The sequence below is a fragment of the Alexandromys fortis genome, unplaced genomic scaffold (genome assembly GCF_014885135.2).
Source record: "Alexandromys fortis isolate MF-2015 unplaced genomic scaffold, M_Fortis_MF-2015_v1.1 scaffold_339, whole genome shotgun sequence".
Lineage (NCBI taxonomy): Eukaryota > Metazoa > Chordata > Mammalia > Rodentia > Cricetidae > Alexandromys > Alexandromys fortis.
In genome coordinates this window covers 386,929-400,863 of record NW_026068234.1, presented here as the reverse complement: position 1 = coordinate 400,863, position 13,935 = coordinate 386,929, and the positions used below count along the sequence as shown (strand labels likewise).

General features: G+C 42.2%; 1 protein-coding gene across 1 annotated transcript in view; it reads left to right on the top strand.

Annotated features, from left to right (window-relative positions):
- Positions 1-640: 640 nt before the first annotated feature.
- The window catches only part of LOC126493801 (extracellular calcium-sensing receptor-like), a 14,022-nt gene continuing 727 nt past the window's right edge, over positions 641-13,935 (top strand). The window contains exons 1-5 of the mRNA XM_050130906.1: positions 641-849; positions 2,004-2,295; positions 4,253-5,050; positions 9,029-9,278; positions 13,508-13,933. Of these exons, the coding sequence (XP_049986863.1) occupies positions 641-849; positions 2,004-2,295; positions 4,253-5,050; positions 9,029-9,278; positions 13,508-13,933 (1,975 nt within the window). The remainder of the gene's footprint in view (positions 850-2,003; positions 2,296-4,252; positions 5,051-9,028; positions 9,279-13,507; positions 13,934-13,935) is intronic.

The following is a 13,935-nucleotide window of genomic DNA, read 5'->3' as shown; positions in this document are numbered from 1 at the left end:
GTAAAAGGCTCAGTACCTTGGGAAGATGAGTAATGGCTCTACAAACATGGGTATTGTTATCTGGTGTTTGGTTGTGTGTATTTCCAAATTGTCATAGATAAACTTTTCTGAAAATTCCTTAAGGAACAGCAAAACCATCCAGAATATAGTGGATCAACACAGGGGAGATACATGGGGGGAGGTCTATTCTGGGGCTATAGAGTGTGAACAGTGTGCTAAATATCTGACTTCAGCTTCTGGGCTGTTTGCTTCTTGTACTCACCTGGGGTTTCTCTACCAAACATTGTCCTGAGCACAGCTGCTCCTGGGCTTGCAAGTCCCTCAGGAGATAATCAAACCCATTGTTGCCTTTTCTGCAGTCAGCAAATGATGCCCAGAACTGTGACCTTGGATGCAAAGAGTCTAAGAAGACCCAGGAGAAGGGAATAAAACTTTTAATGACTCTGGGATTTAGTGGTCACCCACCTCCACCATGTTGTGATCAATATTCTCCTCACAGCCTGCAAACCTATAATTCCCAGTGTGGTCTTAGCCTCAGGTCCTTGATCGAGAGCATCCTCCCTTATAAAAGCCTTCTTCACTGCTAGCCATTGCCCCATATGAGGCTGTCCTGTCACTGATTGCCTGGTACCCAGCAGGCATGTGGCTGTGTACTCTCCTTCCTGTTCTCTTTGGCTGTGTCTCTGTGTCTGCTTTTTCCTCACCAAGAGCCTGGCTGTTGCCAAGGCAGAGGCCTCACTTTGACCGTCCTGGGGATGTAATTTTGGGAGGCAGCTTCCCCATCTTTTATCTCTCTATTGGTACCCTGTCTGACTTCACTGTCCCACCATCTGGACTGTTGACTTCAGAGTAAGTGTTGGATGTGGAATGGGAGTCTTTGAAACCCAGAAGCAGCTTTACAAGTTTGTGTGAAGCCTTGGATAGGGGTTGATTCTCAGAGTCCCAGCTAGATGGCCACCACGTTTCTCTGTGTATCCATGCAGAAGCTCTGTTGCTCTCCTTTTACATTACCTCTGTCTGTCTGTCCGTCTTGTTTGTACAGGACTGAAGTATAGGTGCTCATGTTCAATTACATCTTCCCCAGATTTCTGTCCTTTACTGCCTAAGCTTGACTATTCTGGAAGTTGTTCTGTAGACTAGGCTGACCTCAAACTCCATTTTTCTGTTTTTTTTTTTTTTCCCGATAGTTTTTCTCTTTGTAGCAGTAACAGTTGTGGAACTCAGTCTGTAGTCTAGGCAAGCCTCAGACTCATAAAGATTTTCTTGCCTGAGCCTCCCCAGTTCTTGGATTAAAGGCATGCACCACCCCACCCAGCTGTGACCCTCCGATTTTATCAAGGACTGTCTGTGTGTGCACATCTGGAACTGTCTACTGAAGTTTGTAGGTTCACCTGTTGGGAACATGACTGACAACAATGAGTGTCTTTCCCCTAGAATACATCCTTTGCCAATAGTTCAGCAGGGAACTTTAGGGTCACAGAAGAAATTTGCCCATGCATGATTGGCTTTAGGCATGCTCACATGTCTGCTATGTCTAAATCATGTACCAAAGACAGCATTTTACATCTCTTCTTCCTGTCTTCTGGCTCTTACTATGAGCAATTATGAAATAGATGTTAGTAACTGTTAATTCTAACCAGTGTACTGTGCAATAAATTTTTTGTTTGTTTGCATGAGACAGGGTCTCTACCTATGTAGCTAGCTCTTGGTACCTGGATTTGGCTCTACTTCCAGAGTGCTGGAATTAAACAAGTGTGCCACCACACCCAGCTAATTCAATAGATCTTCAGTTATCCATTCTGTCTTCTGAAACTGTCCCCTCTGATTACTGGCTCCACATTCCCTCTGGCTCCCCTTTGAGTATCTGAACTGTGCTCCTCTGCACATCTATGTAGAAATACTTGTGGAGATGTTGTTCTGCTTGTATCTCTCAAGTCCCTGTGTTTATTCTTGTTCAGTTTACCCCATCATGAGGGATAAATGTTGGCTTCTCTTTCCCTCAGCGTTTCCAAGTGGGGCTACCGCGTGGCCCAGAGTTTCGTCTTTGCCATCGAGGAGATTAATAGGAGTGCTCACTTGTTGCCCAATTTGACTCTGGGCTTCTCCATTCGAAACTCTGCAGACTCAGTGCATGGAGCCGTCCACGAGACAATGAGCTTTCTCTCGAGGCAGGAGGAGCCCATCCCCAACTATACCTGCCAGCATGGCTCTCCTCAGGCTGCTCTGGTTGGGGACACACGATCATCCCTGTCTGTCTCCATGGCCAGACTTCTGGGGCTGTACAAGTTTCCCCAGGTGAGTGTCTCAAGCCTTCTTCCTTCATGAATGTAGTGCAGTCCCTTAATGATGATAGAGAACCTGATGGTGATGGCCACAGGCGTGAGCAGCTCTGCTGTGGAGCCAGGCTCCCTGCAAGTATTCTCCATGTCCAACATGGTTCCCCTCCATATAAAGATAGTTTAGAGAGAACTGGCATCCCTCTCAGTGACCAGGAAACTGAGAACATATCTTTTATATTTAAGAAATATTTTTAAAGATTTATTTATTTTTACATTATGTGTATGAGTATTTTTCCTTCATGTATATATACACATGTACATATACATGTATGCATATATGTAAATTTTATACACACATATGTGTGTATATATGCGTGTATATATATTTATATGCACATATGTATTCCATGAGTGCCTTAACCATTAAAATCAGTGGAGGACATGGAATACACTAGAATGGCATTACAGATGTTTTATCAGTGCCACAAGGGTGCTGGGAATTGAGAGTCAGTTCTCTGAAATAGTAGTTACTGAAATAGTTAATACTGTTACCCACTGAATCATCTCTACAGTGTTTATTATTATTAATTATTATTTGTGGGTCTTTGTGTGTATACTCAAGACCAGTGCCATTGTTCCCATCTGCATGTTCAAAGACACCTTTTGGGTATCAGTTCTTCTCCTCTACGTTGGTTCTGGGAAGTAAATGACATTTTGCAGACTTGGTGGTAAAAACCCTTACCTGTGGAGACATCTTCCCAGGTCACTGAGAAAACAAAGAAACAACGAAGAAAATAAAAAACACAGCTTATCAGTCATCTCACCTGGCTGTAGCTAGCAGAGCTGAGATTTGAGTCTAGAAAATTGAGCTCCTGCCAATGGTCTCTTCTACCGCATGGATATTCCCATTAACCCACCCATTATTGTCATTCCCACAGCGTGGCCATATATGGCAAACCTCTCAGTTTATAGTTTTGAAGAGGTGACTTCGGGATACTTTATCTATTTAAGTTGAATGATTTAGTGACTTATATCTTAGCATGATTACCATAGGTGATTTGGAACATGTTCTTTTTCCTGCAAAGAGACTCCTCCTTCAAGCAAGCCCATTGGCATCACATCCCATCATTCCTAATCTGAAGCAACCTCTAATCTAATTTCTGTGTCTGTGGATTTGGTTTTTCTGTTCATTTTACATGACTGGATTCACACTATAGGTAGGTGTCTGGCCTGGCTTCTTTCACTGAACATGCCTTAAGGTTCATCCATGTTGTAGCAAGTGCCAACATTTCTCTCCTTAAGAATACTTATAATCTTTTGTATGTAAAGGCCATGAATTGTTTATCCTTTTATCAGTTCCTTTACCTCTGAATATAAAACATGCTCATGTGTTTGTAGATTTATCCCCCAGGCCTGGGCCTTTCTTAGAAGGTTTTTAAACCTTTATTAGGAGAGCCACTGGAGGAGGTAGGATTCAGGCTAAAATTGGTGGTCCCATTTTCTGTATATTCTCTGCTTCCTGTTATACCAGGGCCACATCTGCTTCCATCGAGCATCTGCTATGTGAAGTTTTGAGCTTCATTCCTGAAGCCAAAGGGCTGTGTCTGGGATGAGCAGCCAGTGAGAGGCCACAACTGCTTATAGGACCATCACAATACAGGATGCTCAAGTCCTTTCTTAAAAATTATTTGCGTTTTAAAATTAATATACATTCATGTGTATGTTTATATATGTGAGTCTAGGAAAAGCCAGAAAAGAATATCAAATTTCCTGGATCTGGAGTTGTAGGGAGATGTGAGCCCTCTGCTGTGTGTGCTAGGACTTGAACTTGGGTCTTCTACAAGAAGAACAAGGGTTCTGAACTGCTGAGCCATTTCTCTAGGCCCCTCCTTCCCACCTTCAAACCAGATCATCAGCCTATGCATAAGTCCCAGTCTCATCCACCCTTCTATTGTCTGATTTTTCTTTGACAGATCAGTTACTCATCCTCACTACCCAGCCTCAGTGACAAGATCCAGTTCCCATCTTTCCTTCGGACCGTGACTAGTGACTTCACATCTTGCCGAGCAGTGACCCAGCTGATCATTCACTTTCAGTGGTCCTGGGTGATCATTCTGGCCCATGATGATGACTTTGGAGAGCAGGCCAGCTCTCTGGCCATTCAGGAACTGAGTTCAGCTGGTGTGTGCATTGAGTTCGCCCTCCATGTCCCTTCCCATGAGTCCATGGAGAAGATTGGAGAGATTGTCCAGAAGATGCAGAAATGCACAGCCAGGGTTGTTCTGGTTTTCCTAAGTAATTCTAATTTCCTGCTCATTCTTCATGGCCTACTGGGTGTCCCTGTCTCAGGGCAGGTCTGGGTCAGCAAGGATACTACGCACATGGCACTTGCCCTGTCTACTCCAGGCATTTCCCAAGTATTGTTTGGCACATTTGGCCTTCTCTATTACAGCAGCAGGGCTATTGGCTTCCCAGAGTTCCTTGCTAATCTACGCCCCAGCCAGACTCCAGAAGACATGTTTATAAAGAAGTTTTGGGAGTTCACCTTTGATTGTACATGGCCCCACCAGAGCAGCCCAGTGACAGAGGGTGTCCAGCTTTGCTCAGGGAATGAGAGTCTGATAAACAAGCAGTATCCTTTCCCAGAAGTGAGTAAAATTGATGTTGCTTACACAGCTGTCTACAGCATTGCCCATGCCCTGCACGACATGATAACCAGTGGACAGCAGGATGGGAAAAGTACAGACTCCCAGGACTTCCAGCCCTGGCAGGTGAGAGAGACGTGTGCAGTGGGTGACTGCAGATGGTTGGGGAAGAGGACATTGTCTCTGACTAAGCTATAGAGGTGCAGCTGACTGTATGCTTTAGCACGATGTTTCATACTTGCTACTGAGAGGCTTCTTAGAAGGAACAGTGGCCAAGGAATCCCTGCCATGTGTGGGATCCAAGAACAGTCCAGTTCCTGGTGGTTGCTTGATTTAACCAATACAGGATGCCTAGTAAAATTAGTATTTCACATAACAGTAAATATGTAAGTGTTTTCTTCCCTGTCCAGCAGTTCCTGAATAAACACTCAGAGGCTTATATTAATTATAAAAGTTTGATCTATTAGCTTAACCTTATTATTAACTAGCTCTTACTTTTAAATTAACCCATATCTATTATTTTATATTTTACCATGAGTTTGTGGCTTGTTACTTCACATCTTGCTGCTTTGTCAGCTGCTAGCATCTGTCTGTATTCTTCCTTCTTTTTTCCTGTATTTAGCTTGGGTTTTCTGACTGACAATTTTCTGCCTGGCCATATGCCAAAGTAGCTTTATTCATCAACCAATAAAATCAATACATATTCAATGCATACAGAAGGGCATCCCACATCATAGAGTTTTTAATACCGCAAATTTACGCTTTGATAAACAGTGGATGACTTTTAGTATAGATTGCTGCAAATCAGAATTTCAAACAGATATCAAATGCCATTTATTTTTCATTTTTTGGTGTATGGGACATGTATATGGGCACATGTTTGTGGGCATGTGGGCACAAGTGGGTGGGATGTGCACTCACTTGTACATACTTGTGGGAATATCTGAGGATGACAAGGAATCACCTTTCAATCATTCTTCCATCTTAATTTTTGGGGCATGGTTTCTCACTCAATCCCAGAACTTGTTGATGTGGCTAGTCTCGGTAGTCAGCTTTTTCATGCATTTCCTGTCTCCTCCTTCTGAGAATGTAATTAGAGAATAGTGGCCACATCCACCTGAAATTTAGGTGGGTTCTGTGTTTTGAAGTCTGATCCTCAGGCTTTTATGACAAGTGCTTTATTCACTGAGCCATATCCAAAGCCCTTACTTATTATTCTATTTAAATATTATTGATAATTTCATACATGTTTAATGTATGTTGGTCATTTTCCCCTGAGTCTTTGTCTATCTGTCCACCTGCCTGTCTCTTTGTATTTCCATCCATCCATCCATCCATGCATTCACCTATTCATCATCCACCTCATCCATCTATCCATCATCTATCTATCTATCTATCTATCTATCTATCTATCTATCTATCATCTATCTATCTATCTATCTATCTATCTATCTATTCATCCATCTTTTTGTAGCTGCTCAGGTTATCTTAGTTCAAGATATATAAGAAGACTCCTGGAAGACATGTTGCTCACTGATGAGGTAAACAGTGAGAATGGTGGCCAAAGAGGAGGTGTGTTTTCATTACCATCACTCAGATAACCTGAGTATAATGTGTGTGTCTGGTGAACATACATATGGTTGGAAACAGGAGGAATAGTGATAATTTTTGTCATTTGACTGGGGTGACAGATTAAAATTTGCAGAAGGTCAGGTTTGGAGGCCCATGTTTATCATACTAGCACACAGAATGTTGAGACCAACTTGGACTACAAAGGAAGATTTTATCACAAAATTGAAATACGTAAATGTCAAGCTGTGTGTGTGTGTACTTCATGATGAGGCTATAAAGTAGACTGAGAATGAACAAGTGAAGGGAACTGAGTTGTTGTCTGAGTTCCTGTCTGGTCTGGTCCTCACAATCATTAAGTCCCAAAGAAATCACACAGAGGTCTACATTAACTATAAACTATTTGGCCCATTAGCTCAGGCTTCTTATTAACATTTATAAATTATAATAGCCCATTATTCTTATCTGTGTTAGCCATATGGCTCAGTATCTTTTTCAGTGGCGTAGTCACATCTTGTGTCTTCTGTTCTGGACAAGACTCCAGGGGGAGTTTCCCTCTTCCCAGAATTCTCCTGTTCTCCTTGACCTGCCTCTACTTCCTGTCTGGTTGTCATGACTATACTTCCTGCCTGGCTACTGGTCAATCAATTCTTATTTAACACATCATTGACAGAATATAGACAATTGTCCCTTACCACTTCTCTCTCTTTAAAAAAAAACCAAGAATATCCATTGTCCCTTTTTTTTTTGAATGTGGGTGTAGTTTTCCAGGCTACTTCCTGCTGGTGGGTGGTGCTGGTAATCTTATGGGGACCTAAAGAAAATTTAGTATTATGATCGAGTCCTGACTGGAGTATCCTGTGAGTCTTGATCATCTCAAGGAGAAGTCTTGAATCTGTTCTGGATGTTGAACTCAGATATCTGGGCCATTTGTTCCTACTGGAGATTTCTCAGGTGACCTTTCTTGATCAAAGTTGATTTTTCTTAACTCAGAATGAATCCTCATCCTCTCATTTCCTGCGAAAACAAAAGCAAAATCTCTTCTCCAAAGTAACATACCTTTTGCCTTCAATTTTTAAGTCAAGGAATTTTCAAAATACCTATCTTGAATTAATTCAGCAACATTTACAAGCAAATATCTTTTAGTAGCTGTTGCTCCTTCCTCAGCATTCAAACAATTCAAAGAGAACATAATAACATACATTATCCAGACTCTCTGTGTATTTTTCATCTTTACATGGCTTTATTATAACCTCTATTTATTTTATCTTTATTTTTTAATATTTTGCTTTTTGAGACAGGTTCTCTGTGTATCTTTGACTGTCCTGGAAGTCTCAATGTAGATCAGGCTGTCCTTGAACTCACAGAAATACACTTTCCTCTCCCTCCCAAGTGCTTGGATCAAAGGTGTGTGCTACCACACCTTGAATTCAAAGAGATGTGTCTGCCTCTGCCTTCCAAGATTTGGGATTAAAGGCATATGTAACCATGCCTTGAACTCACAGAGGTCTGCCTGCCTCTGTCTCCCAAGTGTTGGGATTAAAGGTGTGTACCACCATACCCACGTACTCTTTCTTTTTTATTTTAAGGACTTTAACCTTTTTTCCAAGCCTGCATACATTTTAACACACTGTAAACCATTTAAAGGTTTTTTTTCTTCTTTGAATCTCTGTATCTCTCTCTCTCTCTTTTTCTGACCACACGAGTCTTTAATTTGCTAAGCAATATGGGTAGGATTAACGCCGTGGCTTTGATGGCTGGATCCAGCCCATTCCTTAGCTTTATGAGATTCCAGCCTCATGGCAGATGTACTGGCTGTAGCCATGCTTATTGCCAAGACTCTATGGTGTTTCAAGGTTCCTGCCACCAACAGAAAGCATGCGGTCAGCTTTTCAGCAACACCATTTAAGTGTTTCGTGTCAGGACCTCTTTAAAGAGCTGCAAGCTTTTGCAGCTAAAGCTGAGTCAGGAAGCCTCTATTAAATAAGAGCTCTTGCCTCTTAGCAAGCAGAGCCTACCTTAAAAAATCCTGCTATCAGCAAGACACGCTTAACTCTATTATTTTATGTCTAGAATTACTTCCTGTGCTCTTTCAGGCTTTATGTGGATGCAGTTGTTCACATGTTGGGCACCATTCATTGTATGAGTTTCTGTTCTGCCCAGTTCTCACAATCGTTAAGTCGCAAAGAAATCATACAGACGTCTACCTTAACTACAAACTGATTGGCCTATTTGCTCAGGCTTCTTATTAACTCTTATAACTTACATTAGCCCATTATTCTTATCTGTGTTAGCCACAATGCTTGTGTTATCTACAGAGACACACACACACAGACACTCCTCCCCCCCCCCCCCCCCCAGATAGAGAAACATATTGGTGAGTTCCTGAATATATCACACATATTTGATCTTCCTTATGCCCAATGGTGCCAATCCTTGGTTTAAGTGACTCTGTCTCACTGTGAATGGAATGTGGTTTGGACAAGACTCCAGACTGCCCCTGGCTGGTCTACAATGTCTCCCTTCTTTCCTCAGCTGCTTCAAGCTCTTAGGAATGTGCACTTCAAGACTCCCGATGGAAGTGAAATTATATTTGATGCCAATGGAGATTTGGTGAAAAAATTTGACATTTTCCAAGCGCAGAAGACCCCTAAGGGTATATTCCGCTTGGTCCATGTAGGAATGATAGACCCTCAAGTCTCTTCGGGGAACAAAATGATGGTCCATTTGAAGAAGGAAATTCAAGTGAGTTGCCTGAATGCAGATATGACTCTTGTCCTTGTATGTTAAAATCACAGGGAAATTCCAAGTCCAGGGGAATTCGTTACTACTGTGCATGAAGTTGAGGTGGCTCTGATTGGGCCAGTCAGTTATAACTGGCTATGCTGTTTATCTCATTAGAGATCTTTCTCTGAATGATATTGATTCACGAGCAAAAAGGAAAATATAAAAGGTGGGGTTGGGAGATTGCTCAGTGGTCAAATTGTTTTGTATGCATTATAAAGAACCAGACTTTGGATCTCCAGAACACTTGTACATGCTAAGTGGGCAGTGGGTCTCACCTGTAATTTCATCCCTGGAAGATAGAAACAAGGAGATGCCCACAGAGACCTGACCAGTAAGACTAGCTGTATCAGTGAACTCTGGGTTTTCCTTTGAGCCTCTGCCTCAATGAACACAGTGGAAAAGCAATTGAGGATGAATCCCAACATTAATCTTGGGCCTCCACATGTGCTTGTCCATACATGAACATGAGTTCACATAGGTGTATGATGGCACATACACACATTTCCACCACCCATACTTATGGAAATGGGGGAAGGTTTTAACATACAAGATGTACAAATACAATGAGAATCTGTAGTTGGTGCTCCCTTGGAAATATATTCAGTGTCTGTGTTCAGGACCTGCTCTGAGAGGAGGAAGATAGAGATACACTCAGTTAACTACCTTTCCATAGACCATCAGTTTACTTACTGTGTTAGTTTATTTCAGCCACAATGACAAATACCTGAGAACAGTTTGAAGTGAGGAAAAGTTTTAATCATCTCATGGTTTGAGGGATTCAGGGTCAGATGTATCAATTGCTCTGGATGTGTGTAATTGAGGCAGTGTGTCATGCAGGGCAGCAGACATGTGGTGGGAGAATTTGCTGATGAGGGCATGTGGTTCAGGAAGTGAGGTGGTAGGGATCTTGATAGATTAGACAGGTAATCAAGTTACATCTTACCAGTGCATAGCCTCCATGTCCCACTACCCTAAACCTAGTCCCATGCTTTATTTCTAATATGTATAATAATTTATCAGATTGCGAATCCATTGACGAATTAATCCATTGATCTTGTCAGAGGCATTCTCTTACTTAGGGTTTCTTTTAGTGTCAAGAGACACCACAGCCAGGCACCTCTTATAAAGGAAAAGCATTTAATGAGGTGGCTTACATTTTCAGAGGTTTATTTAGTCCAAAATCATTCTTATGGGACATGGTGGCGTATAGGCAGAAATCATGCTGGAGAAGGAGCCGAGGGTTCTACATCTTGACCTGTAGGCAACAAGAAGTGAACTATGTCACTTTCACTTTATTCCATTTTTTAATCTGTTTCTCACGTTCAACACAGGATTTAGCTCTAGGCCAGGTCATGATATTCCTTTTCTCTTCAAATTTTACATTTTGTATTTTTCCTTGCTCAGCTTGCTCCTTTTCATTTGAAAATTTCATTAGAGTTAATATTAATAGCCACATGACAGGGTCTATATTATGCTTTTTTGAGATTTTTTTTTTACTGCCAATGAAATTAATCCAAAACTCTTCAATTTAGCCTCAGGCAGACTCTGTGGACTAGTGCAAACAGCAGCCACACTCTTCACCTTAATAGCCCAAGAAAAATCTCTAGGCAATACATTAATATTCTTTACTTCTGAAACTTCTTGAGCCTGGCCAACAGTTAATCTAATCACACTCAGCCCCTTAGTCTCCCATGCTCCTAGTAGTATGGCAATAGTAGCACTAAGCATCACTTAAAATTTCCTACTGCTTTTCTAATCCACTGTCCCGTGGTCCACGTTTATTGAAGCAGAAGCTTTACCAGGGCTATCACTTCAATACTCAATTTTCAGGAACCATCTGCTGTCTTAGTTAAGGTTTCTATTGCTATGAAGAGATACTATGACACCAACATCTCCTTGAAAGGAAGAACATTTCATTGTGGTGGCTTCCATTTTCAGAGATTAATTCATTATCATCTTGGTGCAACATGGTGGCATGCAGGCAGACATGGTCCTGGATAAAGGAACTGAAAGTCCTAAATCTTGACCCGTAGGCTACAAGAGGTGAACTGGGTCACTGGGTTTGGCTTGTGCATATATGATACCCCAAATCCATACCCACAATGACACACTTCTTATAACAAAGTCAAATCTCCCATAGTGCCTCTCCATATGTGCGTATTTTGGCCAATTACATTGAAACTACCGTAGCATCAATATTCAATCATTCTTTACATACCCACAGTCAGGTGACCAGTGGTCCAACACAAGAGACGTTGAGAAACATTTGAGATTCAAACCCTGATATTTATTAACAATATTAGAAACAGTGTTGTGTTATTTATGTCTATGTGTGGAGTCTGGTACATAGAAATGGCTCAGCTCACTGTCCTGTTCCAGTGAAGAAAGAATCCCCTCCTCTGCAACTTTATCTAACTTCATTCTGGTGGCCTCTACAGTCAATGGTGGCCTTAAGGTTTTCCACATGAGAATGAGATTCCCATTCATGGATTTCCCAAGCATGAAAGAAAGACACATACTATGTGTTTTCAGGATTCTTTTGAAAAACTTTTCAATGGTCTTGATCTGGGAAGGGTCAGCATCCCACACTTCCTTCTTCATAATCTTTGCCTGGAGGTAGAGTTATGCTATAAAACTGTGTCATCCTTGACNCAGCTACAGAAGTTATTCCTTTACCTTTCTGAAAGTTGGAAAGCAAAGCCAAGTTTTCACCAGAGTTGGTGTTGTGTGAGGCCTTGGAAGAGAATATCCTCACTGGGTGCTCCCATTTCATTGTTGTTATGCGTGTTTGTGTGTGTGAGTGTGTATGTGTTTATGTGTGTGTGTGTGTGTGTGTGTCTTCTTTTGGCTTGTTGTTTGGTTTTGAGTCACCGTCTCTGCTTGCAGCCCTGGCTGACTTGGAAGTCACTACATTTATCAGTCTTTCCCTGAACTATTAAAAGTCAACGTGCCTCTGCCCCTAAAATCAAATCATGAGATTAAAGTCATGTGCAACCACCACCACTCCAGCTCCACCTTCTTAGTAGAATAGCTGCACTGTTGGGGTTAGTGTGTACCTAATTTAACCTGGAGACCTCATTTAACCTTTATTATTTATCACCAGTTTACCCATGAGAACTATATCTCATTTTGAGGTGCTTAGGTGCAGGATTTCAACAAATGAATTTTGGGGACTCAGCACAGTGTAAAACATTTGTTAATTTGACCAATTAGTGGTACTGTTTCACTGAAATGAACTGTTAAGAACTCACACAAGAGACCTTTAATCTCAGCACCCTGAGGCCAGAGACAGGAGTGTCTTTGTGCATTGTATCCTGCTAGTATAGTCAACAAAGTGATCTCTAGGTTGAGTAAAATATCCTGTCTTAAAAATTAAGGTGAAAAGGGGCCCATAGAGGTAGCTCAGCAGTTAGAAACACAACATGGTGGTCACAACCAAGTAAACTCCAGTTATAGGGAAACTGTTGCTTTCTTTTGACTTCTGCACACTCTAGACATGCACATGATTTCAATAAATATGTACAGACAAAACTCTCAACATATATAAAAAAAGAGGTGATTATAAAAGAAGAAGCTGTGCAGACTGGTTACAGGGTCCATCAGTTAAAGTATTCACCATCAACCCTGACAGCATAATTTCAGTCCCTGGAATCTAAATGTAGAAAGAGAATAACAAATTCATGAAAATTTTGTTTACCACTATGTGCAAACCAGGGCATGCCTGAGCCCATAAAGATACATATGCACACAAAATATACAAAAAAGTTTAGTTAGCAAAATAAGGGGGAAGATTGAGGAATTATATCACATGTTAAATGTCTGGTCTTGACAAGCATGTGCATCCACTTATAAACATGTGTGCACACACAAACCTGCACACACAAGCATAGGTTAGGTATAGTGGTGCACTTGTATAATCACAGCACTTAAGGGATTGAGGAAGGAGGCTTTGGAGTTCATATCCATCCTCTGCCCCTCAGCCTGAGTTCCATGAGACACTGAGGACAGAAACAAAAACCCTCACATAAAACAGACACAGAACGTGCAGCATTTTCCTTTGTGCCTCTGCCTCTAATACCACCCATCTCAGCCCTGGTCACCAAGAATAATTCATAAATGCATGACTTGATGGAAAGGCTGTAAGGGCAGGGAGTGCTTGGGGCACCTTCCTTCCGAGCTGGTGCAGTTGGCACTGTTTTGTAGGAATGGTGTCTGTGTTTCCCGTAGACATGAAGAGATGTCTCCTGTGTCCCAAGGAACAGTACTCGAGCCACACCAGAGACCGCTGCCTGCCCAGGACAGAGATCTTCCTGGCCTTTGAGGAACCTCTGGGATTCATGCTGGCTTTGGTGGCACTCTTCCTGGCTGGTCTGGCTGTCCTGGTTCTGGGAGTGTTCCTGAAGCACAGGGACACCCCCGTGGTCAGGGCCAACAACAGAACCCTCAGCTACTTCCTGCTGATCTCCCTCTCCCTCTGTGCCCTGTGTGCCTTGCTGTTCCTTGGCCGCCCCAGTGTCCCCACGTGCCTCCTGCGTCAGACGACCTTTGCTGTGGTGTTCACGGTGGCCGTCTCCTCTGTTCTGGCCAAGACTCTCACAGTGGTCCTGGCCTTCAGGGTCACCAGGCCAGGGGCCAGGATCCAGGTGTGCCTGAGC